At 37.9% G+C, this 26746-nt stretch overlaps 1 protein-coding gene across 1 annotated transcript in view; it reads right to left on the reverse strand.

Annotated features, from left to right (window-relative positions):
• Positions 1-12378: 12378 nt before the first annotated feature.
• The window catches only part of CD28 (CD28 molecule), a 38432-nt gene continuing 24064 nt past the window's right edge, over positions 12379-26746 (reverse strand). The window contains exons 2-4 of the mRNA XM_036253892.1: positions 21014-21370; positions 20633-20757; positions 12379-14825 (exon numbers count right to left, since the gene is read on the reverse strand). Of these exons, the coding sequence (XP_036109785.1) occupies positions 14697-14825; positions 20633-20757; positions 21014-21370 (611 nt within the window). The 3' untranslated portion in view covers positions 12379-14696. The remainder of the gene's footprint in view (positions 14826-20632; positions 20758-21013; positions 21371-26746) is intronic.

Below are 26746 nucleotides of genomic sequence, written 5' to 3' on the forward strand. Positions count from 1 at the left end.
CTAATCTACCAAGTTTATGTGAACAATAAGTGTGTTCCTGAGGAGTCTACACTAAGGTCTCAGCACAGAAGCACCAGAGCAGATGAGATCCACCCTGAGGTTATATGAGATGAGGTACTGTCAGGCTGAATCTGCATGAAACTAGTTGCCTCAACAAAAGGGGTAAAAAGAGACAGGCAAGGTTGAGAAGGTTTGAAGTGATACATAAGAGATCTTTAATCCATATAGTCAACTTTGATATCCAGTAGAGTTTTATAACATGATGAGGATAATTATTTTTTCATGACATGTGAGAAAGGGGTTACTAGGAATTCACTCTCCTGCCTTTCCTTGTGGTGGGAGGAAAAGAGACAGTGTGAATTAAAACAAGAAATCATCATTTTTACACCAAGCTTTGAAGTTTGGAATGGGTCATTATATATCAGCAAATAAAAGATTGGGAGCAGAGGTGCAGAGAGAGGGGAGAACATTCACACCTTTGGGTACTATTTTTAGGTGGGAGCAGCAACCCTCACAGAACCAAATGCTCCCATGGTAGGGAAGGGTTAACTGTTCTGTCCACCCATAAAAGGAATCTCGTGCAAACTCTGATGCTGTCAAGTCATTCTGTGCATTTTGCACCAAGAAAAGAATAGATGAGTTGCTTTGAGGAACACAAATCCCTAGTAGCCCATTCCTTTCCATTCGGTGCATAATGCAACAAAAAAGTTCAGGAGCAGATGATCAAAATAGCCTTTCCCCACACTACAAATAAGAGGTTCTCGATGCACTCTGCACACATGCATATGTGTGAGAAGGAGACCAGCATTCCTCTCCAAGCCAAGATTCCCTGCCCCCCAACCCTAGATCTCCCTCCCTAACCCTCTACTCTCTCACTTCCCCAACCCTACTACCCCATTTCACCCTAGATCATCTCAAGGATCTTTACCATCTATTATTTCCTCTTATTCCTTCAGCTTTCATGTCTCCCTTTCTGCTAGTTCTCTTTCCTTAAACAGCTTAAATCTTTGCCTTCTGACAACAACAAAACTTTTCTGTACCTTACTGTTTTCCTCTTGCTCTCCAATCAACAAATATTTGAGGGCCTACTATGGCTCAGTTGCTTCATAGTTTGCTGGACTCTGGAGATACTATCAAGGGACTCCCAGACGAGAAAAGGAATGCTTGTGCCAAGAAGCTTCTCTTCACAAGGAAACTTCTTGCCCTAAGTTCTACTCTCTTGATCTCCTGTTCTTCACTCTGATCACAATTTTCCTGTTAAGACCTCACTTCCAGCTCCACCATCTCATTGCAACTAGTCTTGCCAAGGCTCTAGTTGTTAAATCAAAAGAGCTGATTTCATCCCTCATCTTACCTAACGAACACTGTTGACCACACTCTCCAACTTAGACTTTTCTTTTCCTTTAGATTAAAGTAATCTTTTCTCTTCTTTGCGTTGAACCATATGATATAAGTTTTTATAAATAAAAAATGTAAAATAGCCAGGAATTTGGGAGAGGAAAGGATGAGTAGGTAGAACATAAGGAATTTTTAGATCAGTAAAATTGTTCTGTATGATAATGATGAATACATGTTGCTATACATTTGTCAAAACCCATGGAATATACAACACCAAGAGTGAACCCCAGGGTGAACTATGGATTTGGCTTGTAATGATGTGTCAATAGAGGGTCATTGATTGTAATAAATGTACCATTCTTGTGAGAAGTCTAGATGGTGGAGGAGGTCGTTTGAGGCAGGGGGAAATGAGGGAGTATATGGAAATTCTCTGCACTTTCCACTCAGTTTTGCAATGAACCTAAAACTGCTCTCTAAAAACTGGTCATTAATCTTTTTTATTTAAAAAAAAAAAAGGTCAAATCTCAACGAATTCACATAGTTCACCGTAACAGTTGTCTTACTCTCTTCCTTTCTAGGTCTCCCCAGATTACTCCCTCAGTCCTTTTCCTAGCTGTTGGTGTTCTCCGGGGTTCTGTGATTTCTTCCTACTCTGAAAATCCCACAGGAAAAAGGCTGCTGTCCTGAGGATCCTGCATATCAGGCTTCTCGAAATGCTTTTCCACATCCTATGATCTCAAAACACGGGGCAACTACCTGCACATGTGTAGAAGTTGTAGGTTGCACCTCTGCCAGTCTTGGATGCAGACACTTTTCAAGTCTGGGGAGTACTGAGTGCCAGAAACTTTTCATGAAAGGACAAGAAAAATTAACCTTTTAAATTCTTCCTTTTAGAGGGCATGAATGCCTCAGATTCTTATATAAGATATCACTTCCCATGACTACTACCCATTCTTTTCCTTGTTTCTCTTTGAGTTCCAATTTGTGTCTCCAGAAGTGCTCACAAATTAGCACAGTGTTTGCAGCAGTTCCACATATTTTGGAACATTTTACAATATTAAACAATTTAAATGACTCCAAAATGTATCTGTAAGCCTCAACAACATGCATGAGGATTGATGCTGGTTCTTTACTATCCTCGCTTAGGTGTCCTGCGATGAAACTCTGAGACTCTAAATTTATTTGAGTTTATACAAGAAAAAAATGCACTCAGTGGGGAGAGGCAGTGAGATACTGGGCACATGAAGAAACTGAACTGTGATGCAGCTGCAGTTAAAATAGAAGCCTCAGTTAATACTACTAGAAGCTCTGGAGTAGGGATTTGACCCTTCAGAATTGTCCCAATGGTGGTACCTCCAAATTGATCGGTCATTGAACAAAGGCTACTGCCAGGGAGAAAGCCTAACCCTGGGTAAGGCAGCGCCCTTCAGCAGACAGCAATTTCTAGAGAGGGAACTATCAGAAGCAAACACTCCAGTAGCTGCAGAAATTAGGACTTGGAACTCTAGGGAGTCAGGGTGGCACAGCTTAGTGTTCCTCGCAACTAAATGAGTATTACATGGTAGAACTGAAAATTCTGTGATATTTATAAAAAATATTAAGACCATTTAAGTCTTTAAAAATTAAAGAAAACAATTTTAGTTTTATTCTAATGTGTGTGTTGTTGTTTTTTCAATTGTCAAAGGAAAGTCTGTGGGAATGACACTAACACGACTGGAAAGAAAAACGTACACAACCTAGAATTTTGGTCAAAAATACAGAAGTCAGTCCTGGCTGATTTGGCTCAGTGGTTAGAGTGTCGGCCTGCGGTCCCAAGAGACCCAGGTTCAGTTCCCTCTAAGGGCACGTACCTCGGTTGCAGTTTGTCCCCGGCCCTGGTTGGGTCGTGCGGGTGGCAGCCACTTGATGTGTCCCTTTCATGTCAATGTCTCTCTCTCTCTCTCTCTCTCTCTCTCTCTCTCTCTCTCCCTCCCACTCTATCTGAACAAAATATGGAAAAAATGTCATCGAGTGAGGATTAAAAAAAAAAAAAATACAGAAGTCATATATGACTCATTATTTGTACTTGGCACCAGGAAACTATGACTTCATGTGTGCTGAGAGTGATGACAATATTTTATGGATCTGCCAAAAGATAAAAATCTTAATGAAACACATATATAGCAAATTTGACCATACAACTGCTTTTGTTTATTTTGTATTTTAATTTTTTTATGTTACAACTGCTTTTGAATACATGATGGGAATGCCAACTAAAGTATTATTAAAGCAATTAGACTAGATATGGATAAGATAGAGAATGCATTCGAAGAATTAAGTGAAACCACAGAAGATTCTCAAAAAAAGAGCGAATTGTGGTCTTTGTTGGAAAATTAAATTTCTTGTGTATTTGTTCTGGCTACAGTTATTTGGTATGAGCTCTTACTTATCATTTATTATGAAAAGAAACAAATTTAAACATGGATGTTTTACTTTTAAGAAATTTAAAGTAATTTTATTTTAAAGTAAATACGTTTTCCAAATGAACAACATGCAAAATGCAACAAAAGTAAAATTTTAATAAACTATTTATTTTTAACAAAAAAATTAGAACAACAACAAAAAAAAACCCAGAATTGTTTGTGCTCAGTTTGTGTTCTTTTCGCAGGACACAAGTCTTCTTCTGGTAAATCCCAAAGTCTCTCTAGAAGTTAATATGTCATCCCAGGAACGCCAGTGAGGATCAGTGTTGCCTGAGCCACAGCCAAAAACTAAGAGAGACTGAAAGGATGAAGGTCTAGGTCCAGTACACCTACTTTGACTTTCTAATAAGATTACATTAAAAGAAAATGTGGGAGGTTCGGTGGTCTATCATTAAAAAAAGTTGTAATCCACTGATCTAAATCAACAATGTAATTTTTAGTTTTATATTTTTTAATATATGTACATTTTGACGTTTTAATTTTAATATATTATTAAAATATTTATTATTTTATATCTACTAAAAGTTATCTCTCCTATTGACTCCTGGAGTTAAGAGTAGTATTAAGGAACACAGTCATAGAAAAAGACCACTCAGCTAAAGAATTTTGAAAGAATTTACTGATGTGTGAATTTATAGAATCTACTGATCCTATACTGCAAAGAAGTAAGCCAATGTTCCCATCTTTCATGTACATTTTAAATCAAAAACATGACAATAAATTCCCCAGGTTTATTCCAGGAAGTGTTCCTTCTCATTAATTCATATAATAGAAGTAAGAGAAGGAGAAAATTCTTATGATCTCTTACGGAGGCCTTGAATCTTCTACTGTTCTGTGATCTATAGTACCCCCAGTAGGCAAAGTGTTCAAAGAGGCAAGTTGCCCAGTGGAGAAAAGGGGACTCTAGTACATAGCTGGTGGGAATGCAATCTGGTGCAGCCACTACGGAAAATAATATGGTGTTACCTCAAAAAATTAAAAATTGAACTACCATTTGACCCAGTGATCCCACTTCTAGGAATATAATCTAAGAAGCCTGAAACACCAATCAGAAAGAATATATGTACCTCCATGTTTGTAGCAGCACTATTTACAATAGCTACGATCTGGAAACAGCCCAAATGTCCATCAGTAGACGAATGGATAAAAAAAGCTGTGATACATATACACAATGGAGTACCATGCAACTATAAGAAAAAAAGATCTCTTATCCTTTGAGACGACATGGAGGGACCTGGAAAGTATCATCCAAAGCGAAACAAGCCAACAGAGAAAGACAAGTATCATATGATCTCACTTATTTGTGGAATATAATGAACATAACAGTCTGAGGAATGGGGTAGTCCCAGAGATATGGAAGTGGGGTACAGACTGACAATCCCCAGAAGAGGGGGTGGTGGGGGGAAGATAAACCACAGAACTTATATGCATGTATGCATAAACAATGGACAACAAAGCTGGGGACAGGGCGGGGAGGGGATAAGGAGTGGGGAATCAGTGGGGGGAAAAGGAGAAACATCTGTAACAAAAATAAATTAATTAATTAAATTTAAAAAATTTTAAAAACAGTCAAGTTGCCCAAATTTTATGTGTCAACAGATATGGGCACTGTCCTGGGTGTGGTAACAACATTGAGAACTTTCAGAGACAAATAATTGAGCATGTCAATAAGACAAGATGCTCAGTCAAGTTCTTTGACTCCTTAAGTCATATAATTTATCAGTATTAATACTCATCAATAGTCATGAATGAGTTACCAGTTAGAATGCTTTAAGCTTCATGCAATAGAAAATCCAACTCAGACTGACTTAAATAATGAATCTATTTATTGTCTCACACTACAAAATGTTGAAGGAAGAATAACTTCAGTGTTGGTTCAGTCTGCAGCTCAACAATGTCATCTAGACCCAGGTTCTTTTCCTCTTTCTGCTCTGCCTACCTCAGCATGTTCTTCTCAGACTAACTTTCCTCATAGTACTAAAATGGCTGTTCCAGGTGCCACTTTCAGACACAAAACTCTGTAGAAGAAAAGAGACTCTTTATTTCCACAGATCTATTTTTGCAAGAGCAAGGAAAAACTTTCCTAGAGGCCCCTCAAAACACACTGGCTATTGGCCATGGCTACTGGTCAGAATTTTGTCACTTGTCCATGCCTAAATCATTGACTGATGATAAGAATAGGACCACTATTCTGGCTTAAATCAGTCATTATCCACACCCTGGTATGTCCAGGAAGCACGTGGAGGGTAAATACCTGAACACAAATAGAGTTCTGTTTGTTGCCAAGGAAGGGTAAATAGATTTTGCTTCTGAATATCTGAACAATGTCTTAAAATGAATATTAATAAGATATATTTTAACAATTTAAAAAATGGTAAATCTTTATTGGTGGTCCTCAATTTTTCCATCGTTTCTAGTACCTAGTTGATCTAATCTGATAAAGATCAAAACAGCTTGCAAATATTCAAAAAAAAGATAATCATTCATTCATCCATCCATTTATTAATTCAGTGCAGATTCTGAGTACCGCTCATTTTCAAGCTATGGTTTACTATGGAAGACTTTATAATGTAAAGTTTATGTCATCAATAAGTTTATTATTTGGCCCTGGAAGGTTGGCCTAGCAGTTAGAGCATTGGCCCTCAGACCAAAGGGTATGTACCTGAGTTGCAGGTTTGATCCCCAGCCCTGGAAGGGGTTGTGCAGGAGGCAACCAACTTGTGTGTCTCTTTCACATCTATGTTTCTCTCTCTCCCTCCCTCCCTCCTTTCCACTCTATCTTTTAAAAAAAGCTTATTATTTGTAAACAGCCAAACTTTAAAAATTATGTCATAGTTTTTCATCCTATAATGTGAAGATGCTTTTCAAATTAAAGCCGTAAGTTTCACAAAATTTTCAAGATTTATAACCCAAACTTGCAAATTAAATTCATTATTTTCTTACAAGAAAGTGAAGAAAACAATTTTGATAACTTGCTGAATTTAAAAGTTATAATAAATAGCAGATTAGTCAAATAATCCTGATTGACAAATATCAAACATAAACTTAGGCATGTGGTGATGGGAGAAAACCCAAAACAATAGCATTTTGGGGAAATTATCTTGGCATAGTTATAATAAGCAGTATGACATCTGATTTAGAAATTAGACTTGAGGGCATTTAGTCTACCCTTTTATGTACTGATAACCAGGAAACAAGAGGAGATTCTGCCATTAACTGAAAAGTTCCAGGGACATCTTAAGAACTAAACCAAAATCCAGTGTTCCCTAGTTCACAAAAATGTACTTGTTTTTCTTCTGGGAGCCAAACCAGAAAGTTTCTTCTCCTATTACTCCTAAAAGAAAAACCTACCAGATGTATGTAAGGAAAAACCGACAAACTAAACTGAAGTGTAAAGAATTGAGAAGAGGAAATGACTAGAGAAGGGACCCAGGAAAGACATCTTATGGTATTAAGAACCATTTCTTTTATTGGTTTATTTATTTATTTATTTGTTTGTTTATTTATTTATTTATTTATGAGAGAGATGAAGGGAGAGGGAGAGAGATAGAAACATCAACAACAGGGAACATGAACTGGCCGCCTCCTGCATGCCCCTTGACTGGGGATTTGGCCCACAACTTGGGCATGTGCCCTGACGGGGAATTTAACCAGCGATTTCTTAGTGAGCCTCACCAGCCGGGCATTTATTGGTTTTATTTTAACTTTTGTTCTTCCTAGATAATTCCTCTTTTGAGAATGGTGATCTAATTTATGCTATAAAGAGCCTTGTAAACAGTGGCAAAAAGGCAAGCATTCTCTCAGGGCCTCAATAGCCAACGTGTTGGACATCAAAGAAAGATGCCCTCTCCAGGCAGACACAGCTCTTGCAGATGCAAAGCTTTCTAAGGGGATGCTGACTAGATTTCAGCCCCCTCTATACCTTGGATTAGGAGTCATTGTGCAGGGCATACCATGCATTAATGTACACAGTGACCTGCCGGCTGAAAAAGAAAAATCTTGGAATTCCTGAGGCTGTTCTCCCAGACTCATAACTTGACTGCCATGTACAAAGTCAGCATAAATTAATTCTGCCAGAATTTTTTTCTTTACTGACACCCAAGACAGCACAATAATATTAATCATCTGACCTTTTAGAGGCAATTTCCTGCTCTTAACTGGGAAGATCAGGCTAAATGCTACATTTGGCCCTATTTTTAAATTGCCCAGATGGTGTGAATGGGTGTGTAGCTCAGGGTGCCCACATACACTGGGCTGCTTCCAGGGACTGTTTGTACCTTGGGTGTGACCAGCAGCTGTGGGCAAGAGTGGAGAATGCAGGTGAAGGAATGATAAGTGTCTGGTCAGAGCCTTTCTTATCCAAGTAAAACTGATTTCACCAGTCACCTGTGAAGTCCTGAGCCTTAGTTTAAACTGGGGGCGAGAGGGGTTCACTCTTGGTCACCCATAAAATTGCAGCCAAGTACGAATTGAAAAAGTGTGATAGACAGAAAAGGGGAGGCCAATTCTTAGGGAGCTGCTCCTGATCTCTGCTGCATCCACCCCAAGGTGGATTTTAGTACGTGTGGAAGACTTCACAAGGAAAGACAAACTATTTTTTGTGCCCTGCCTTCTGTGACTTGAAATTTATTTTGTTTCTTTAGAGGTTAAAAGCATTTGATATATAAAAAAGAAGAGAAAGGGCAAACAGGGCATAAGAGAAGAGTAACCATAATTCCCAAGATTTTCAGCCACAATGTACAGGGGACTCTACCATCTTGAAACAGTTTCTTCTCCTCTTTTTCTTATAATTTTCTGTTTCTTCTTCCTAAAATGATTTTCCCTCAGATGAAGTTTCTTTTTCCTTCTTCTTCACGGATCCATGTCTTTCTTTCAAACAGATACTTAGTGTTTGCCATCCCCAGTAAGCCTCTACACATATCCAAACTGATTCCTGCTACCCTTAAAAATGTAGATGGTGGCAAGAACTCAGACAAGTTTGTGGCCTTGGGTCTAAGTTAGGAGTCAGCATTCTGCAGCCTGCAGGCCAAATCTGGCCCACCACCTGCCTTTGAACAGCCCATGAGCTATAAATGGATTTTACACGTGTAAATGGTCAGAAAAAAAAATCAAAAGACTATTAATGTTGTGTGAAGTGAAAACTATGAAATTAAAATATCAATACCCACAAGTCAAGATTTATTGGAACACAGACATGTTCATTTGTTTGATTATCATCTCTGCCTCTTTTTACACTACAATGGCAGAGTCTCTAGCTGCAAGAGACTGGATGGTCACAAAGCCTAAAATATTTACTATCTGGCCCTTTACAGGGAAACAAAAAACATATCAGCCCCTGATCTAAGACATTAAATGAGTTAGAGATGTTAAATAACAGCATCTCAAAAAAATAAATTTGGGGCAACACAAAGCAAAAACTATCAAATAGCCACATTAAGGTCTAAGCCCATAATTAAGACTAAGTGGTTACCCTGAGAAGCAGGGTATTAAATAAATGTGGGGGCATATACAAAGTCTACACTCTACACTTGGTAAGTGTGGAGATGATGTTTGTGTTATTCACTGCCATATCGCCAGTACCTAGCCCGCTTCTTATAGCTGGGCAGGTACTCATTTAATAGTTATGGAATGAATGAGGAGGAAGAAATATAAAACAACTGAAATAAAAGTTGCACAGTGTTAGGAGTGAAAGAGGGTCCCAAATAAGTACCTCATGTTTGTCTACCCTTGTGCAAATGTCACAGCTTCCCAAGAGTTAACAAAAATTCCCACTTTGGAAGCTAACATAGCAAATGCTAAGTGTGCACCCAGGAGACTAAAGACATGACTAAATAACTATGGTAACTGCCATAATGCTCATTCAAGACTATCTTTTCAACCCTCTTTGTCTGCCATCAAACACTTATATATTTAGTCCAGAGAGTAAATTCAGACTTAGAGATTAGCAAGGGGAAGGAAATCAAATATAAAGCTCATGAAATAAACAGTATCACTTGTCACTGTTGATCTTTGATTAACTGGCTCTTCTTTCCGAAATAGGGCCTCTTTTTCTTTCTCTCTCTCTCTCTTTGCTTGCAGGTGACACCCACACATATCCTTCAGTGTTGGCAGAGATGCTCACTCAGATAACAACTGGAGTTCAGGCTGCACATTTTCATCTTCGTGTGTCATCATCACCATGTAAAACCACAACTATAGGAAAACAAAGCTGTTTGCTGCTCTTCTGTCTCAACTGACATTTCCACCCAGCTCTCACCATTTGTTCTTTGGAGCAAGAGGAGTGTTTAAATATGCCATTGAGGTAGCTCTGCTAGATGCAGTATAAGTAGAATCAGTTTTACCCCTACTCTAAGATACATTAACCTTACTGTGACTTTTTGTCCCCGAAACTCCCAGCACCCCAAAACCTTTCACAGAGTTGAAATAGGTAACCAGGAGAGGGAATAAGGCTTGAGAAGCACCCATTCTGATTTAGGAGTGGCCTCAATAATGAGGTCAGCTTGGAAAAGACAAACTATTCTTGGATCCCTTATCTTTCATCCCAGAAGTTTGTCAAGTGTAGAGCCCAGTGTCCATACCCTCAAATGAACAGAAGACACACTGAGAAAGCATGCCACATTTTGCTCTGGACAGTGTAAGGGGTGAGAGCCCATGAATCTTTGAAGGGAAAACACAAGTTCCTTTGGGATACCAAATCAGTGAAAGTTGAGAGGTCCACCCACTCAGATTCATTCCTGAAAAACAAAACGTCTTCTGAGCACCACTGTTGAAAAGTCAGGAGTTACACAGTGCCTCTCCATTTTGGAGACCCAGATAAGTTACCCAACAAGGTCTGGTATGGTTCCAAGATCATCCCATTTGCTGCTGCTTAGGATAGTGGTCAGATCACCATTATGATGGATCCAGAAATTTCTTTGATTTTTCTCACTTATCCACATAAGATGAGAGAGGAGAAAGGGTACTGCTTTAAAAACAATCAATCTGTTTTATCTGACTGGAGGGGGAAAAAGTGAATTCAGGGCTTCAGGCAATTACATATTTACATGGTCATGTAGCTAAAACATAGTAGGAGTTCTATTTAGGTACAGTCATGAAGTTTGCATTTTATTTCATTTTGAACTTGAGTTTCAAGGTACTACAACCTTTTTACAGAACTAGTTTATATTATTTTTATTAGCCCAATAAAGGAGTGGTTATTGAGCAGATTCATTTAATGGCTGATTTTTACTAAGGTGTGTCCCTCCTCTATTGATTAAATCTGTCCTATTGAACTTATGAGTGATTATTTGAGTTCAGTCTTTCTTGGAGTAGAAAATGTATAGGCTCACCTTTTGCAAGTTTTAGTTCCTTTATTCAAGTTTAATGAGCTCCATTTCAACAAAAACTAAGTGCGAAGATGAACCAACTCATTGCACACGTTTGACTTTAGGCCGTCCTCAAAGCACAGGTTGCAATGAAGTAAATAGGAGCTGCTGTATGAATCATCGGACTAGCCTTTGTGTCCCTTGTTCAAGGGTCAGCCCATACCCACAAAATGATAGGGGAGTGTGTGTGTGTGTGTGTGTGTGTGTGTGTGTGTGTAATGATTAATATGTTTGATTTGAATTTCCAGTTGTTCCAAGTGCCACAGTTTTGTTTGTTGTTGTTGTTGTTTATTTTTAAACTACTGCCAGACATTAGTGTCCAGTTGTGACATGAGCATGACAGATGAAGAAGCTGAAATGGTCTGTCCTCAGCGTTCCCATCTTTGAGCTCTTTTTGAATCACAGCCAGGTGAAGCATTTATAGAAGTTGTTGAGACAAAAATCACTCCACAGAAAAGAGCAGCAGTTCAGTAGTAGTGCGAGATTTTAACTACAAAGGCAACATTTTTAGAAGTTTTTGCTAAAGGCGTGTTTAAAACATTGTTAATACTCCATTAAGAGGGCATTTGAGGACTTCAATGGGAATTCAACTTAACTCTTGACTGTGGCTTATTTAACATGACTTTTTAGGATGATTCTTTCTAACAGTATTATTTTTACTCACTGACAGGAACCTGTTAGAAAAAAATGCATTTACCGATAAGAGAGACTTACATCCCACAGAATGTGCAGGTAAACCCAACCTGACATTTCAGAGACGTAAACCATTGTTTTAATGAGAAATTGTGACTAAAGTCAAGCTAGAATGTCCCTTGTTTGAAGTGAAAATATTTGAAAGTCTCAACTTTTTAAAAAGGATTAAATTGGAGATTTGTGAAAATAATTGATCCCACGTTTTTTTAAAAAATAGCAAGTTTTCTCTAGCTTTGTTGCCAAAAGTGAAGCATATCTGATTTGAAAGACAATATTAAAGCACAAATTTAAAAACAGGCACATGGAAGTTCAGTAATTTTATCACTGAATACATAGAACATAATGTATACTTGGTCTCTTTAAATTGGTGTGCTCAGCCCAAAATAAGCAAGCTCACAATAAAAACTTATAGAAATATTAAATATAAAACTCTTAGAATAAAAGCAGCAAAAGACATTGTTTTCTTCATAGTTACCATATCTGAAACTGTAAAAGCAACCACTGTTTTTAAACCATTTCTTGGTTTATACTAATAGTGAGAAAGGACTTCCCTGTTAACATTCTCCTTTGATTCTGTTCAAAGTGAGTAAGAAAAATCTAAAGTGTGATTCATCTTTAGTGAACCCATTTTTCCCATCAGAAAATCAAACCAGTTGTCGCCAAAGATCAGATCTTTCCATTTTAATTTTATTTATTTATTTATTTATTTGTCATTGCCCTTTCTACAAATTCTATAGCTCTAACATTTTCAAATCCAATTTGATGACTTGGATTAAAGAACTCTGTGTGCCAAGAGACTGGCGATGTGACACGTGTGCCAGCTTAAATTCAACTATTCTGTCACTCAGGTACTCTTGGGTTTGGCATTCTTTAGATCAATTAAATTTATGGAATGGAAACCCACTTAAAAATCATTATTTTCATAATAGTCATACCTCTCCCCAGACTGCAAAAAAATTAAAGAAGTCCTCTTTATATACAGAAAGCTGGGAGGTGGAATGCTGTCCTTTTCATTGCAAGCTAAAATAATCCAAAACAAGATAATGGTGGAAATTAAGAAGCTCTCAAATTTTATAGCATCTCATCCCTGGATAGTGGGTTTAAATTTGTGTTATAATATTCTCTCCCTTCTCAGGGTGTTGCCCAGTTTAATTTTTACACACAATTGACCTATCTGGCAATAATAATAATAGCTAACATTGTATGCCAGGCATGGTACTAAGTGCCAGGGACAAGTATAAAGAAAGACAAACTAGGGCCATATCCTGAAGGAAATTACAGTAGAAGGACAGACATTTGTGATCATTATCTCCATTTTATGGTTGAAGAACCATAGTCTTAGAAAGACTTAGAAAGTCTTAGAAAGACAGTTACTTGCCTTAGGTCAACTAGCAATGAGACTTGAACCAGGTCTGTCTGCCTCTAAAACCTAGACTCCTCTAACATCTGAATAAATTGAAGCACTGAACAATTAAAAAGGTAGCAGTAGAGCCATTCTTCAAGGTCACCAGGTACTCCAGTCAACCCAAACTGGAGGTAGAAAAATATCTACGGTCATTCCAGGGGCAAACCTTACAGGGTATCTTGAAAACTTGGACGCTGTCTCAAAAGACCTCAAAAATACTTGTCCATGTCAATGGACCTCCAGGGTAAACAGGCACCTGGACCCACAAAGTTCTGGAGCTCTGAGCCCTAAAGCACTGAAGTTTCTGTAAAGAAGCTTTTATTAGGACTCCTTCAGCTGGCCATCTTCTGGAAATTTTCCACCAGCCAGTCACTCAGTACATGACAAGAATCAACTCATTCCTTCTATTCTCCCTCCTTCAGCAGAAGTTTCTTGGGACTTTTCCCCCACACACTGATGAATGCTAACATCCCTTTTTAACAGTATCATCACTTCTCCTATGGATGAGCATTTAATATTCCAATTCAGATCTACACACAGACAATAAAGAGACCAGCTGTGCAAACCTGAAATATATGAAACAGAAAAGCCCCCTATAGGAGTTGACTGGAATGTGGTGCTAAACAACCCTTCATAATATTTAAATAATTTAACATCAGGTGGCTGTACTTCCAAACATATTCTTTCTTGGTGTGGAAGGGCTACTTTATTATTTTTTAAAATCATATTGTGAAGACTACATTGAATTTCCATCACAGGGAGTAAGAAAAGCAAGTCAGTTTGCCTTGCCTTGCTTTGAAGGTATTCCATTGGTCAAAATGACTAAATATGACCAGAATTCATCAAAGACAATGTCTATATCTTTCTAAACTAAAACTAAAACAACACTAAATAGGAACTAAGTGGCTCATTTCATGAGTGAGAGACAGTGTTTTATGGTTTTAAAATTTTTCAAGTCTCTCTACCCTCCTCCTCCACTCTAACCTATTCCCATCCTAAATGGGGATTTAATCAACGAGAAATGATTTCCTAACCTTTCTTCTCCATCTATAAAGTCCTTCAATATCACACTTCACTTGACCATGTGCAGGGGGTGAAGAAAGGAGTAAATTGTAAGCAGATTTTAAGGCTAACAGAATTCACTCACTTTATATTTTCTACCCTAACCTCTCAATCTAGTCAATAAATACATAGCAAGTTTGAATTTTGGTCATAACGCTGCAAGATTTAGCCTGCCATAGTAATATTCTTTAACTCCATTCCAGAGTTCAAAATGATATTATTTGGTCTAGTCAGTCAAGAAAAATTGGCATTTGTGGCATAACAGGGCCTGAGGTGGCCGGCTGAAGATGAGGTGGTCTTTTCCTATCCAGAGCAGTGGTGTTGAGCAGATGAAGAGATGTCAGCCGGCTGGCATCTGGATAGGCGGCCATGTCAGGAGCGGTAGGCAGCAAAGTCTCGTGCTGGAGCATAGGGATGGTAGTGCTTGCGGGTGGGCCCTAGCCTCCGGGGGGTCATGTTCAAGTAGTCACTCTGAAGGATCCTGTTCTTCTTACTATTTATCTGCAGAAAAGAGAAGTGTACTGTGAAGGGCAGAGAACATGGAGGAAGATGTCATGAGAGGAGTTCTAAGACTTTGGGGGCAGCTATTCAGACCATGGACTGTCAAATAATGCTGAACACCAGAATTCATTAAGCACCTTGGGCTTGGACCATGACTAATCAAACTTAACCACTTTGGACTCTTCTATATTAACTTGAAAAATCTGAATCAAAGAAAGTATTTTAGAGAAATGCACCCCTGTTACTCTCAAAGAGGTCATTTAATCTGAATTTCAAAACCACATTTAATTAACATATCTGATATTGATATATAAACACTCTTGAAGGCCCTTCTTCCTTTCCAAAGGTTAAGCATCCCCACCACAATCTTCTTACTTTAGTTATTTGCTTAACAAACTCTTTTTCCATAATTAACCCAAGAGGACCTTCGCCCTTCAGAGTCTGGAGTAATCATAAATTCATAGCAGTGGATTCCAAATTAATGGTAAGATAGTTCTAGGCAACTAGTTACATTCCTATTTATTTATATGTATTTACATTTCTATAAAGACAAAAGAATCACTTATCTTTAGTTCTCAGGCTCAGCTCCCTCTGAACATATTTCTAGGAGGGGCAAGAAAAGTAGGACAATACCTCCCTGGAGCAAGAGTTACACTCCCGTGAGTCGTAGTAAAGTTTTGATTAAGGAGCATCTTCTCTGCATCAATATGATTGTGAAATTTATATATTTGATAAAAGACCCATAAAATTCTAATAATAGAAAACCATCCAGATTTCTGGATTCAGAATTCTCTATTATGTAAAGAAATGTCTATTTCACATAGGCCTGATGCATAAGTAGATATACTGGATATGAGTGATGTGAACACCTGCATAAATAAGTAAGAAAATTACTTCAGCCCTGGCCTTATTTTCATGCACTTCTACCTAAGCACTTCACACCTTCCTTGTCAAAGGTTCATGAGCAAGTGTTAAAGAAAGATTGGAAAAACATTGACCTCCACATCAATAAATATGACTAACATGTTTTCAGTCCTCATTTTCTTGAACTCTCAGCAACATTCTTTATTTGTTGTTATTATTATTATTATCATTATTATTGTTATTATTATCCTCACTCAAGGATATTTTTCCATTGATTTTCAGCAGCGTGGGAAGGAAGGAGGGATGGAGGAAGAGAGAGGGGCAGGGTGAAATATTGATGTGAGAGAGACACATCAGTTGTTTGCCTCCCAAACGACCCCAACCAGGGCCAGGGATCAAACCGTAACCAAGGTACATGCCCTTGACCAGAATCAAATTTGAGACTCTTTGGTCCACAGGCCGATGTTCTAACCACTGGCAAATTTTGCTAGGGCAGCAACATTCTTAATTATTGATTACTCTCTCCCTTTTGAAACACTCTTCAACTTTGCTGCCTTTGAGATGGTACCATCCATGTTTTCATTCTGCCTCTCTGACCACTCTTTTCAGCCTCCTTCACTTTTCCAACTAGCCATTCATTATTAGAGCTTCTCACAGTTGTCCTAGGCCTTCTCCTCTACCTGCTCATCCTCTCTTTCCCCAGGCAAGCTCATCAGCATTCACAGCTTCAATTATCATCTATTCACCCAAACTTATACCTCTGGACTAGACTTCAAAATGATTTTAAACTCAACACATCCAAAACAAAACTCAAGATCTTTTCCTGAACTCTGGTCCGCTCATAGGGTTTCTCTTCTCAGTGAGTGACACTACATATACACAGTTGCCATGCCAGACCTCCTAAGCCTCATTCTAGCCACCTCCAGCTCCCTTATCCCCTGTACTAGGGGACACTGGACAATGTTTGAATACATTTTGGGTTGTCACACCTGGGAGGAATGCTACTGGCATCCGGTGGGTAGAGACCAGAGATGCTGCTAAATATTCTACGTTGCACAGAGCAGCCCCCCAATAACAAAGAATCATCCAGCCCAAAATGTCAATAGTGCCAAGACTAAGAAATTCTAATTTAGAATCTGGTCATAAAAAAAAATGGAATGAGCTCTGGCCGGTTTGGCTCAGTAGTTAGAGCGTCAGCCTGCAGACCAATGAGTCCCAGGTTCGATTCTGGTCAAGGGCACGTACCTTGGTTATGGTTCGTCCCCAGCCCTGGCCAGGTCATGCAGGAGACAACCAGTCAATGTGTCTCTCTCACCCTGATGTTTCTCTCTCTCTCCCTCTCTCTCTCCCTTCCTCCTAGCCTACCTGAAGATAAATGAAAAAAATATCCTTGTGTGAGGATTAAAAAGGAAAATGGAATGAAAAGGAAGCAATAGATACAAAATGTATCATCAAATTAGTATGATCATTGTTAGACTGCTTGATTCCTCCCTCTTGCTCATACCCAAAGATGACTGATGATTTGAGCCTGAGTGACTAGAAGGATGGTGTTTCATCTATAGACATACGGTAAGGCAGTAGGAGAAGTGTATTTGAGGGATGTTATGGATTCTGCTTTAGTCATTTGAGACTTGAGATAATGGATGAGTTATCTAGCTAGAACTAAGAAGAGGATAGCATTAAACACACATAATTGAGAGATTCATTCAGAGAGAGGAAGTCATGGAATTCAAGTGCATGCGGGTTGCTGATTGTATATCCTTTCTACAAATGAAAGGCAAGAGTTCTCTTGGCCACAGGGTTATAGCAGGACAGGAATAAGGACATGGAAATATTTATCCCCAAATCAATGTGGAAGGCTGCTTCTGATACCCTGGGAAGAATTTTAGTACTTATTCCAACCCTGAAGATTCCACTTGCCAGATTCCCAAATGACAGTCTCCAGACATCCAAATAAAGCTATAGCTGGTAGAGAGAGCCCAATAATTAAGATGTTTTGGTTCTGGGTTTTTCAGGTTGCACACAAAGAGTATGAAAGACCTGCTGCAATCAACTCCCATGCCTACCCTCATGCTGATATCAGATGGTGGATTTAGTCATTATCACCCTAACTTGAAACACAACAGAAGTATGGAAATGACACATGCATAACTGGAAACACTATGCAGAAACCACAGTGTCCATGTGCATCTAACATATGCACGTATGTTTGCAGTACTCACCTCATGTGTCTGTGTGACTGGGTCATCTACTCTGCCCCTTCACCATCCAATGTCAGGAGCCACCTCCCTTGCCCTTCCCTTTGCTGCAGCCCTTGTCCATGTTTACTGGGAATAGCAACATGACACAAGGCATACACAAAGCAATTTAGTGAATGAAGGATTGAGTGAGAGTAACAGGTGCTGGTTTGTGGCAGCCTGGTCAAGGGGAGCTCTTTATTTATTCAACTGTCAGCAATAGGTCAAGAACTGAGATAGAATCTGCAGCTGCTCCCAGAAACCCACTCAGCCTAGATCTGCCTACAGTAGCACATCACAAGCCCTCAGGAAGTTCCGGAAAACAGCAACTTATACCAAAGCACAGTGCAGTCCAGCCAAAAATAAGATCCCCAAAAAGTACCCAGGAAGTAACTAAACTGTAGGGATCCCTAATGGTCTGATTGCCTAGATCAGCTAGGTGGTAGTTGCTTAAATAGTAACAACAGCAAGAAAAGATGGGCCTAGTGTAAAAATGCTACATTATTCTATGAAATATAGATATATGTTTTTTTCACACTCTTTTGGTCAGAGAATGCAAAGAACTAATTAGGTCTGAGATAAAAATAAAAGATAGTTATAGAGTAACCAAATACACTACAAGAGGCCACAGATGATAAGATATATCAAACACTGGAACTTCCCTGTTTACAGGGATCCTATGAGACAGAATAAGACCAAAATAAATTTTCTTAAGACAAAGCAAGATAAACCCTACTGGGAATTAGTAGTACTGCCAAAGAAAAACCCATAGTGTCTACGTTGTTTCTGAGTTAAAAGTAAATTGTTGAAACTCCTTGAAAATGAGAAGCTACTTTTGTCCCTTTGGTTGATTTGAGTCACTTAGCAAGTTAGTGCCTGATTACAGTAACTGATATTCTAATGCATAGTTACAATAAGTTTTAAATGATAATCAGTACCCTTCTGGCCACTGAAAGTTAAAGCAGTTCCCAAAACTACTTCCTGCAAAACTAGTTGACCTAGGTCAGCATATTACAGGGGAGCACCTGTCCTGGAAGGGTACTCAAAAAGCCACTACACTTGGCTTTTTAAGTTAAGAAGTTGAGATTCCCAATGGGATCAGAAAAAAACAAGAATTAAGAGTCTAAATTCTAAAATCATTAGCAAACACCTCAGTAGTTCAAAGCTGGAAGGGACCTCGGACCAAGATCCAGAAAGATGAAGGGACTCAACAAACATCAGAAGAAGAACTTAGCCAATATTTCACAGCAGAAAAAGCTCCCATCAGGGTTGGGCAACTTGAAGAAGGCAAGGCAGGCAAATTCTCAAGATGTTATCTAGTGTGAAGGATTTCCAGGAACAAGCAGCCACTTGGTTCCCTACCCTGCAAAAGGTACAGATTAGGCAACAGACAGAATGACCAATGTCTAGAATACCCCAAGGATCTTCTGAAATGGGAGAAGTATGTGGAGAACAATTAAGAGGCAAACAGGTCAAGAAGAGATTAAGAGCATCCCAGGTTATATCTATCATTGGCATGGCTGTGAACCCATGGCTGCTCAACCCCTCCCAGCACCAAGACTGTATAGTAAATAGGATGGCTTCACATGGCATGGCTTCCAGAAATCTCTGACCCATGTATAAATTAGTTATATGTATGGCATATGCCTTGAAGATGGGGCTATCCTTCAGACATGTTTATTTCAGTCCTTAGTTTGGCCTTTATGGAGATTATGAACTTAAGCATTCATTAAGCATTAAACATACTTAATACTTAAGTGGCAAATATAAAGAGATAGGTGGCAAATATAAAGAGAAATAGTACTTTATCCTTGAGGAGTATACATTTCTTGTTGAAGGAGTGACTCATACATGCCTCTAACTTTTAGAAAAAAATTTAAAGACAAAATGGAATCAATACACAGTTATTCTATACCCCCATGTGTACATAAGAACAGGAAGTCCCTGAGTAAGGGAAAGATCCTTGATAAGGAGGTACCTTCTTAACAGTAGATATGGTTATCATGATATTCTCAAACCTCAGTGAAAAATTCAATGCTGCAGAGGTAAAAATATATATATATATACATATACACCAAGTTTATTGAATGAACATTTGCGAAAGTTGCTAAACTCCAATTTAGTGTTGAGAGCTCAGAAAAGGCTAATTCTCATTATAGTTTCATAATGACAGTACTATACTTGGCCTCACAAAATGCAACTGCTTCTGAGGAGATAAAAATATGACTCAGATAAACAGACCTAGTTTCTTTGCTAGGTTTGAATGCACAATTTCAGTAGCCAAATTTCTCATGATTTTTGACCCTGAACCAAAGTTGTTCATTGACTTCAGTTGTCTAGATTCCCAAGTTGTTTGATTTTTATACATATGTACATATTAAAACTATTTTATGTCATAATGATATTGCAAATGGGGAGGGAAAAATATAACTTCCCTTAATACCCCCACACTAATTTAACCATGAATTTTTTTATTATTTGGCCTCCTAACCAATGCCTTCTGGAAAATAGAATGCCTGTCAGATTTTTATCTCAGATAAATTTGAACAGACTAAAAGAGAACCTATTTAAACCTCACAAGAAGAAAAGAAATAATAAAAATCACATGTTAAACAGAAAATAAACTATATAGGCAAAATTCTTGAACATGATCAGATTGCATGTGCAGTAGAAAAGTTTACATAAAAGCATTGATGCTTCTCTTACCCAGTGAATCCAAAGAACCGCTGTTACTAGGAAGCTATACAAAGCCAAGACTCCACCAACCACCAGCAGTGCCCAAAATATCTTGTAAGACGTAGGAATTCCTTGAAACTGACAAATCTGATTCTCTGAAAAATAGAATAGAGTGGATTAAATGATATGGGAGTGGCACTTGAATACATTTTTTTTTCCTTCTGAACACTGTGGAAAAATGTGAAAGGGACCAAAATATACAAAATATCACTAACTTAAAATGTGTAGACTTCCTCTTTAGTCTCCCTTCTTTGGGATTATCCAGTCCCACCACCAAACATGACCTAGTTTTCAAGACCACACTTGAAAACTATTAATTTAGAGTGGTACTTTAGTAGAGTTGCATGTTACCTTTCACGTGGATAATGGTTCCATTGCTCTTCTCGTTGTCTATGTACGGTGGAGGATACATGACTTCTATTTTGCAGAAGTAAATATCTGTTTGATTAACAGACAAATTCCAGAGGTAGAATGTCACTGTTTCGTTGTCCAATTTCCCATCACAGTCAAATCCTGTTTTTGAGTGAAACTGAAGCTGATGGGAGTAGTTTCCATTCACAACACAGACTTCTACAGCACTATCTGCTCCCTTATAAAGGGATGCCCGGAGCTCCTTTGAGAAGAGGTTGTAGGTATATTTGCAGCTAAGGTTGACAGCATTGTTGTACACCACAAGCATGGGTGACTGCTTCACCAAAATCTTGTTTTCTGGAGGAGAAAAAAATAATTTGCTTAGAACAATGGTATAAAGACTTTTTTTCTAAAATCGAAATATAATAATTAACAAAATATACAGATCTCCAGTAAAGGTTTTCTCTTGGCAAAGATGTAGGAGCTCTTTGGGAGATAATTATACCAAGAATTTTAAAGTTGATAATTTGATGGTATTTTCATCTCCTTTGAATGGAATCTTGGAGCACGTTTTCTCTTGGAAGGTAGAATATGGTCTTCTGTTGGCATGAGCATCACAGTTATGCATTTGGAATTTTTTAATTTGTACTGAGATTCCTAGGATGTTAATTATGATTAATTGTGTTCATTCTGATTGGGTGGTACACTGGAAATGGCTTTTTCACACCTGACATAGATAAACAAATAGATTTGTTTTAAAGTTGTGATACAGACTTTTGTGAAGAAATTTAAATGTTTTAAAACATTTTGACTTTGTTTATTAGCCATTCCAAGGGTAGGATGAAGAGGTAAGAGAAATTGTAACCCAAAGAGTTAATGTATCTTTCACTGCAAATTTTAAGAACAGCCTTCAAGAGATTTGCATATTTGTTCCCTTAAATCCCAGAAGATGGAAGAGACCCACAAGAATTCTCTCTCTGGTCCATCTTCTACCTTTATGCTGGCCCAATAAAAGATTAAATAATCTGGAGACCTTTTAGTTCAATGTCTTCACTTTTTAAGCAAAAAAAACTAAAATTAGGTCATAAACTGCATGAGAGCAGCGAGCACAGCTGTGATACATGATTTCCCAGTATATATAACCCCATTGCCTGGCACATGACAATACAGTTCTTTTTTTTTTTAATGAATGAACTGTGTGAGGCCTAAAATCACTGAGCAGATGGTAAGTAAAGCTAGAACTAAAATTCAAGTCAACTACAACTACCTGAGAAATAGACCAAAAAGCATTAAGAACCAACTTTGTAAAGAAGACTCTCCAAAATTTCTCTAAAACAATTAATTGCTTTGTGTTTTTTATTCCAATTTCAGCACATATTTTTGCTATCATTTGGGGATATGCTAAAAATTGTCTACCTACTTGCTTTCTTTCTTTTTCTTTTTCTTTTTTTTTTTTTTTAAGGTTATTTGAAGCAACATCGCACACACTCAAACTGAAGAGACAAATAAAAATCAGAATCTATTAAAATGAAATTTAAAATTTAGCCAGGATTTGAATTCATGTCCTCATGTGTTTTGTTTTTGCTTAGGGAAAAAAGGAGCCACATAGACTAAATCACTGACAAGTTTTCATCTCCTACATAGTTCTCAATGCTGGCTGTATACTAAAAAGAATAAACAAAACAAAAAACCTATGCCCAGGTGTCATACCCAAAAATTATTATTATTTGGTTTATGGTGCAAGAAAGAGGGCATTTGGATTGTTTCTTTTAATTTTTTATAACAATTTTATGAGATATAATTTATGTATCATAAAGCTCTAGTTTTGTTTTTTTTTTAATCCTCATCCGAGGAAATTTTTCCATTTTTTGTACAGACAGAGTGGGAGGGAGAGAGAGGAAGAGAGAGAGAGGGAAACATCAATGTGAAAGGGACACATCGAGTGGCTGCCACCCGCACGACCAACCAGGGCCGGGGACAAACTGCAACCGAGGTACATGCCCTTAGCGGAAACCGAACCCGGGTCTCTCCGGACCGCAGGCGGACGCTCTAACCGCTGAGCCAAACCGGCCAGGGCAGCTCTAGTTTTTTTTAAATTCACCTTCTAAAGTGTACATTTTAATCCATGAACATGGCATATGCTTCCACTTTTTTTTATATCTTCCTCTGTTTCTTTTTTCAATGTTCTATAGTTTTCTGAGAACAGGTTTTTTTACCTCTTTGGTTAAGTTTATTCCTAGGTATATTAATTTTTTTGTTGCAATGGGTTTTTGTTTTTTGGGTTTTTTTGTTTTTTTGCTTCTCTTTCTTATTGTTCATTATTGGAGTATAGAAATGCCATCAATTTCTGGAGGTTAATTTTGTATCCTGCTACTTTGCCAAATTCGTTTATTAAATTTACTAGTTTTTGTTTGTTTGTTTGTTTTTTGGTAGAGTCTTTAGGATTTTCTATGTACAACAAGTGTTGGTGAGGATGTGGAGAAAAAGGTACTCTAGTACACTGCTGCTGGGAATGCAGACTGGTACAGCCACTATGGAAAATAGTATTGTGTTTCCTCAAAAAATTAAAAATGGAACTGTGATTTGACCCAGTGATCCCACTTCTAGGAATATATCCTAAGAAGTCTGAAACACCAATCAGAAATAATTTATGTACCCCTGTGTTCATAGCAGCACTATTTACAATAGCTATGATCTGTAAACAGCCCAAGTGTCCATCAGCAGATGAGTGGATTAAAAAGCTGTAGTACATAGCCCTGGCAGGTTTGGCTCAGTGATTAGAACATCAGCCCATGGACCAAGAGTCACAGGTTTGATTCTAGTCCAAGGACTTGTACTTCGGTTGCAGATCATCCCCGGCCCTGATCGGGGTCATGAGGGAGGCAACCAATCAATGTGTCTCTCTCACATCGATGTTTCTCTCTCTCTCTCTCTCTACCCCTCCCACTCTATCTGAAAATAAATGGAAAAATATCCTCAGGTGAGGATTAAAAAAAAAAGCTGTGGTACTTATACACAATAGAATACTCTGCAGCTATAAGAAGGATCTCTTACCCTTTGAGACAACATGGAGAGACCTGAAGACTATTATGCTAAGCAAAATAAGCCAGTCAAAGAAAGACAAATACCACTTGATCTCACTTATTTGTGGACTATAATTAACAAAATAAGCTGATGAAGAAAATAGATCCAGAGACATGGAAGTAGGGAACAGACGGACAGACCTCAGAGGAAAGGGGGGTGAGATGGGTAGGAAGAGATAAACCGAAGAACTTACATGCATATACACATAACCAAGGGACACAGAAAACAGTGTGGTGAAGGTGAGGGGAGTGAGCGGTCAGGAGCTGGCAGGAGGGTGTCAACAGGGGATAAAAGGAATTACATATGTAATACTTTTAACAATAAAGATAAATTTTTAAAAATAAAAAATAATCAAGTGTTCATTTCAGTGGTTTTTAGTATATTCATAAAGTTATGAATGGATCACCACTATTTGATTCCAGAATACTTTCATTAACCCCCAAAAGAAATCCCATGCCCATTAGCAAGTACTACACATTCCTCCCCCCATTTAATCACTTGGCAACCATTAAGCTATTTTCTGCGCTAAGCTATTTTCTGTTTCCATGGATTTGCTTATTCTAGACATTTCATATAAATGGAAACATCCAACATGTGGCCTTTTGTGTCTGTCTTCTTTTACTTAGTGTAATGTTTTCAAAGTTCATTTATGTTGTAAAATATATCAGAACTTCATTTTATGGCTGAAAAATATTCTATTGTATGGATATACCAATTTTATTTTTTCATTCAACAGATACTTCCACCCTTTGGCTATGATATGAACATTCATGTACAAGTTTTTGTGTGGACATATGTTTTCAAGTCTCTTGAGTACACATAGAAGTGGAATTGCTGGGTCATATGGTAACTCTTTTTAACTTTTTGAGGAACTCACAAATTGCTTTCCAAAGCAACTGCACCAATTTACATTCCCGCCAACAATGTATGAGGGTTCTAGTTTCTCCACATCCTTGCCAACATTTGTTATTCTTCATCTTTTTCATTATAGCCAGCCTTGTGGATATAAAGTTGTATCTCCTGTGGTGATTTGCATTTCTCTAATGACTAATAATTTGAGCATTTTTTTCATGTGCTTATTAGCCATTTGTATATCCTTTTTAGAAAAATGTTTATTCAGATAATTTGCCCACTTAACTGGGTTGTCTTTTTATTGTTGAATTATCAGAGGTTTTTACATATTTTGAATCAAGTTCCTTATCAGATAGGTGATTTGCAAGTATTTTCTCCCATTGTGTGCAAAAACTTTTTAATTTGATGTAGTCAAATTTGTTTATCTTTTCTTTTATTTCCTTTGCCTGAGGAGATATATCAGAAAACATATTGCTACCAGAAATGTCCGATATTTTACTGCCTATGTTTTTTTCTAATTGTTTCATGGTTTCAAGTGTAATATTTAAGCCTTTAATCTATTTTTACTTTATTCTTGTATTTGGAGTAAGAAGGTGGTCTACTTTCTTTTTTTGCACACATCTGTCTCATTTTCTCAACACCATTAATTGAGTAGACTATCTTTACCCCACTATATGTTCTTGCTTCCTTTGTCGAATATTAATTGACCATAAAGGTGTAGGTTTATTTCTTTTTCTTCTTTTAATCCTCACCCAAGGACATTTTTCTATTTATCTTCAGATAGAGTGGGAAGGAGGGAGGGAGAGAGGGGAGAGAAAGTGAGGGAGGGGAGAGAGAGAGAGAGAGAGAGAGAGAGAGAGAGAGAGAGAGAGAGAGATGAGAAAGACACATCAACTGGCTGCCTCCTGCAGGATCCCGACCAGGACCGGGGACAAACTGCAAGCAAAATACATGCCCTTGACCAGAATCAAACCTGTGAATCATTGGTCTGTGGGCCAACCCTAACCACTGAACCAACTGGCCAGGGCCCATGGGTTTATTTCTGTGCTCTCTAGTTTGTTCCATTGATTTATATGTCTGTTTTTATGCCAATACCATGCTGTTCTGGTTACTATGGCTTTGTAGTATAGGTTGATATCAGGCAGTATATTCCTTCAATGTTGTTCTTCTTTCTCATAATTGCTGTGGTTATTCTGGGTCTTTTGTAGTTCCATATATTTTTGGAATATTTGTTCTACTTCTGTGAAATAAACCATTGGTATCTTGATAGGAACTGCATTGAATCTGTAGATAGCTTTGGGTAGAATGGACATTTTAATGATGTTCATTCTTGCTATCCATGGATATAGTATATGCTTCCACTTATTTGTATCTTCTTCAGTTTCTTTATTCAGTGTCTTATACTTTTTTGAGTACAGGTCTTTTACATGCTTGGTTAAATGGAATTGTTTTCTTAGTTTCTCTTTCTGATAGTTCATTATTGGTATACAAATATGGAACTGATGTCTGAATATTTATTTTGTATTCTGCTACTTTACAGAATTCATTTATCAGTTCTAGTAGTTTTGGAGGAATCTTTAGGGCTCTCTATATACAGTATCGTGTCATTTGCAAATAATGACAGATTTACTTCTTCCTTTCCAATATGGATGCCTTTAATTTCTTCTTGTCTGATTGCTGTGGCTAGGACTTTCAGTACTATGTTAAATAAGAGTGATGAAAGTGGACATTTCTATCTTGTTCCCAAACTTAAGAGAAACACTTTTAGTTCTTTCCCATTGAATATGATGGTTGCAC

This window comes from Molossus molossus, unplaced genomic scaffold, assembly GCF_014108415.1.
Source record: "Molossus molossus isolate mMolMol1 unplaced genomic scaffold, mMolMol1.p scaffold_m16_p_11, whole genome shotgun sequence".
Lineage (NCBI taxonomy): Eukaryota > Metazoa > Chordata > Mammalia > Chiroptera > Molossidae > Molossus > Molossus molossus.